General features: G+C 48.2%; 1 protein-coding gene across 2 annotated transcripts in view; it reads left to right on the forward strand.

The window, feature by feature from the left end:
• TMEM266 (transmembrane protein 266) overlaps nt 1–5001 on the forward strand; it is a 63532-nt gene extending 58531 nt beyond the window's left edge. For both annotated transcript variants that reach the window (XM_069866908.1, XM_069866907.1), the window contains one exon: nt 4082–5001. In XM_069866908.1, the coding sequence (XP_069723009.1) occupies nt 4082–4650 (569 nt within the window). In that variant the 3' untranslated portion in view covers nt 4651–5001. The remainder of the gene's footprint in view (nt 1–4081) is intronic.
• The last annotated feature ends 137 nt before the right edge of the window (nt 5002–5138 follow it).

Genomic DNA, 5138 nt, shown 5'->3' on the forward strand with positions numbered 1-5138 from the left:
GTACAAAGACAGATTAAGATGTGGGTAGCTACGTAGGTATTTTAGATGTGAATAAATATATGTAAAGCTGTATATATGTGCGTGGGTATGTGAGAGCCTGTGTATATACATATATAGTTTATATATTAGAAAAATACATGAGTGCATATGTGCACATGTATGTATCATAACGTATATAAAATGTGTGTACATAGGTGTATTGTAAGTCATAGAATCATAGAATCACCAGGTTGGAAGAGACCCACCGGATCATTGAGTCCAACCATTCCTATCAAACACTAAACCATGTCCCTTAGTGGCTCATCCACCTGTCCCTTAAACACCTCCAAGGAAGGTGACTCAACCCCCTCCCTGGGCAGCCTCTGCCAGTGCCCAGTGACCCTTTCTGTGAAAAATTTTTTCCTAATGTCCAGCCTAAATCTCCCCTGGTGGAGCTTGAGGCCATTCCCTCTTGTCCTGTCCCCTGTCACTTGGGAGAAGAGGCCAGCACCCTCCTCTCTACAACCTCCTTTCAGGTAGTTGTAGAGAGCAATGAGGTCTCCCCTCAGCCTCCTCTTCTCCAGGCTAAACACCCCCAGCTCTCTCAGCCGCTCCTCATAAGGCCTGTTCTCCAGCCCCCTCACCAGCTTTGTTGCTCTTCTCCTGACTCGCTCCAGAGCCTCAACATCCTTCTTGTGGTGAGGGGCCCAGAACTGAACACAGGATTCGAGGAGCGGTCTCACCAGTGCTGAGTCCAGAGGGAGAAGAACCTCCCTGGACCTGCTGGTCACGCCGTTTCTGATCCAAGCCAAGATGCCATTGGCCGCCTTGGCCACCTCGGCCACTGCTGGCTCATGTTCAGTCGCTGTCAACCAACACCCCCAGGTCCCTCTCCTCCAGGCAGCTTTCCAGCCAGACTTCTCCTAGTCTGTAGCTCTGCATAGGGTTGTTGTGCCCCAAGTGCAGGACCCGGCACTTGGCCTTGTTAAACCTCCTGCCATTGGACTTGGCCCAGCGGATGGTTGCCTACGTGCACAGGCATTCTCTATGAATATGGATAAATGTATATATAAAAATATGTATATGTCTATATAAAATCTGGATGTATGTGTGAAAGAACTACACACATTAATTATATATATATGTCTATAAAAAATATGGATGTGTGCATGTGTACAGGTATACAGTGTTATTTTTATTTGTGTATGTTCCTCTGTACCCATCCCCATAATGTAATGGGAGAGCTAGACAAAAGGCGTGTGCATCTATACATTTGTGTACGTACAGAATTTGAAAGCTGTTTAAATGAGGGGGTTTTCATGTACAAGTGTAATGTATTGTATATCCCTGTATATGTTTCCCAGATATATAATACCCAGTGAGACATATATATATATAAAGATAAGCATACAAGTGTGTCAGGGAGTGCATGCGTGTGTGTTCTGTTTAAAGACAGCCCCCCCCCCTTTAAATATATAATCTACATAGTAAGTATAGTGTGTGCATATATTTGATGTATTATACACAGTGCTTGTAAATACACACACATTTTATTCCCCATATCTATACAGATAAATCTGTGAAGATGATGTGTGTTTAAAATGGGATGGAGAGGTGATACAGTATTATATATAGATGTATATCCCTCTATATACATCCATCTACTAGACTTGGAGCTCTACAAAAATGTGTGTGTGTATCTTTAAATGTGGGGGGGTGTATGTATATATGTATATAATCTTAAAACTGTATAAAGGGGGGGGTGTTCGTGTATAGATCTATCCCTGTATATGTTCCTCAGACAGATGCACAGTGAGATAGGTATGTATGTATATATCAAAGTAAGGACGTGTGTAAGAGTGCAAGCAGGTGTGTGTTTTCTATTTAAAGGTAGAAAATGTTGTGTGTGTAAAGGGGGATGGTGTATTACATCGTGTACCCCTCACCTGGCTGTGTGTGTACAGATGTATATACAGGGTCAGACACGAAAACCCCAGACACTGCCTGTTACTCTATTTCACAAATTAAGAAAAGTGCCTAGGATCACCTGGGCAGTTCCCTTCTGAGCTGACACCAGCTGCATACAAGGCTGCCACAAGCCGTTCTGCAGAAGCTGCGGGGGCTCGTTTTGCTTTCACATTGTTGACAAAGCTTGGGGGGCTCCTCTGAGCACATCTCTGGGCTCTTCACCATCAGCCTCAGTCAAAAACTGAGGGGCCCTTGAGCCTCTGGCTGTGCCAGGGGCAGCGCCAGCTCCTTTCTCTCCCCTCCCCCTCTTGTGTCCTGAGCTAGAGGGTTGGGCTCGGGTTTGTGTGAACGCACATAGATAAACATATATATTATTATTGCATATATACCTACAACATATATAACACAGAGTCACTCTCACCCTCCCCTATGTATATACACATAATCTTTCTCTATAGACGTATCCATATAGACCCAGGCAGCAGCCAAGGTCAGACACACAAACCCGAGCCCAACCCTCTAGCTCAGGACACAACGGGGGGAGGGGAGAGAAAGGAGCTGGCGCTGCCCCTGGCACAGCCAGAGAGGCTCAAGGGCCCCTCAGTTTTTGACTGAGGCTGATGGTGAAGAGCCCAGAGGTCTGCTCAGAGGAGCCCCCCAAGCTTTGTCAACAGACAATGTTATGTATGTGAACGATAGGAACAGTTGGACTCGATGATCCGGTGGGTCTCTTCCAACCTGGTTATTCTGTGATTCTGTGATATGTGTATTATATAGATGTGTGAGCACATCTAAATATGATCTTTTTTTTTATGTATATCTATACACACCCCTGTATGTACACTCCCCACATACACATCTATATATTATATATACACACATAGTGAAAAAAGTATATTTTTTTTAATATATAAAGGTAAGAGTGCCTGAGGGAGAGAGCCTGAACCTATTGGGGGGGTGTATTTGAAGATAATTTTATGTGTTTAACTGAAACTATGTATTATGCAGCATATGTATATATGTACATAAGTATGGATACTGTATTATATTTGGGGCTTCTAACACATATTCCCCCATCTATATGGATGTGTATATAAAATTTGTGAGAGCAGGACTGTATATAGACACACATAACTGTATAGAATGTGTGCATATAACATATTTGGTATTATTTCTAGCTGTATAGGAAGAGTGTATGTCTCTGCCTTAAATATGCACACAGGCAAATACACAGTCTTCCCTTTAAACATTTATGTATGTGCTGTGTAGAGTGTATGATGTATATGACTGTGCATATAAGAAGTGTGTAGTTATAATGTGTAAGATATGAGGCTCATATAGCTACATACACGCATTTCTCCTATCTATGTAGATAAAGCTAAAGATTCTATATGTACAAAATGGGGAGATTGAGACTGTATATATACACCTATGTATTTTACATGTGCACATATGTGCTGTATGGGACTGGTGCAGCCTCTAGCCCTGCAGACACTAAGAGAGAGCAGAGCACTTGTGTAGGTGCATTCCATGTGAGTAATTACAGGTATTTAAGGTGCCCAAGCGTGGCTGCAGCTCTCCCCAGCCTGTACAGAGATGTAGCTATGATGATTACAGATGAGGGGACTATTATATACGCACCCATTTCCCTGTAGCCATCCACCCAGGCATGTACGCACGGGACATACAAAGTATTGTTTACATTAAGAAGCCGTCTCTCCCCTGGCTCGCTGTGTATGTGGCTGCAGTAAAACTAGCTGGATCTAGGCCCAGGGGCAGATATTTTTAAAAAGCTAGACATACACGATGTGGGAAGATTCAGGTATGTGGTCATGTTCATACATAAATTTTACTTTGTGTACATTTCTTTATACACACACATACATACATTTATAAAAGGAAGATCTGTGCAAAGTTAGATTATATGCAATTATTGATGCATATATACACATACATATTTTATGGAGCAAATACGCAGAGCTGGAGGTGTATGCCCTTCTTTCTCTCTGTATATGCTTGGTTTCTGTGTGCGTCTGTACACCTGCATACGGAAGCCGAGGGCAGAAACGCGGTGGTGCTGGAGACATGCCCATTTCGCTCCTGCTGACCTCTGCCCCTTCTCTCTCCCTTGCAGACAGCAGCATTCCCGAGGCTCCCATCTGCGTGGTCACCACGGCAGCCATCGATGTCCATCGCCCCAACATCTCTTCCGACCTCTTCACGGTGGAGGTGCCGCTGCGGCTGGGCAGCACGGGGACATCTGCCAGCGTCACATCGGGCAGCGCCTCGCGCTCCACCGTCAGCTCAGGCACCCGGGGCTGCAGCGAGAGCAGCCAGACGCTGGGCTCCTCCCCGGAGTGCAGCAGCACGGCCTGCGAGGACACGGTGGCAGCCGGGGCAGCGCCCCCACGGCAGCGGGCAGCCCAGGCCATGGTGCAGGAGCTGCTGTCGTCCCTGTCGGAGGAGGCCTGCCTGGCGCAGAAGGGGCTGGATCCTGTCAACCTGAAGCTGCCCAGCCCCGCGGGCTCCAGTCCAGATCTGGGCCACCGGCTCAGCGTCTACAACCGCAGGAACCAGGACAGTCTCGATGTCTTCCAGCTGAAGCCGCTCATCGACTGCCCGCCAGGTGCCCCGGCGATCGATGAGAAGTATGGGGTGCTGGGGCCCCCGGAGGCACGGCTGAGTAGGGTTCCCGAGGCGTAGGGACAGCGCTCAGGACACTCTTGCTGGGCCGGGTCCCGAGGCAGAGCAGCAGCGCCAGAAGCAACACGTGGCATCGCCTGCAGCAGCCAGCAGCCTGGGGCCAGGCCAGCAGCGCCTCTGCCCACCCATGTCTGGCACAACAGATCTGCCCGGCCCTCAGCTCTGGGCCAGCCACGACCTCTGGTGTCCTCTGGGCCCCCATGGACCTGCCCCCCGCCTGGGGCCGGCAGCCAGGAGCACAGCCCCACGCTGCTCATGAGCAGGACAGAGCTGCCCAACAGGCTGGGCCCCCAGCCAGGGTCTACGCAGGGCTGGGAGGGGAGTGAGGATGAGAATAAACACTGACAAACACCTGCTGCCTCCTGCCTTCTATCCTTTTCCTACCCCCTTTCCCCCCCTGCTTTTTCTTCCTGCCCTGCCTTCTTTCTTCCTTCCACCCCCCATCCCCACCGCCCACCAAAAGAAGCCAACACCACAGAGACCCCACC

Source organism: Phaenicophaeus curvirostris, chromosome 12 (genome assembly GCF_032191515.1).
Source record: "Phaenicophaeus curvirostris isolate KB17595 chromosome 12, BPBGC_Pcur_1.0, whole genome shotgun sequence".
Classification (NCBI taxonomy): domain Eukaryota; kingdom Metazoa; phylum Chordata; class Aves; order Cuculiformes; family Cuculidae; genus Phaenicophaeus; species Phaenicophaeus curvirostris.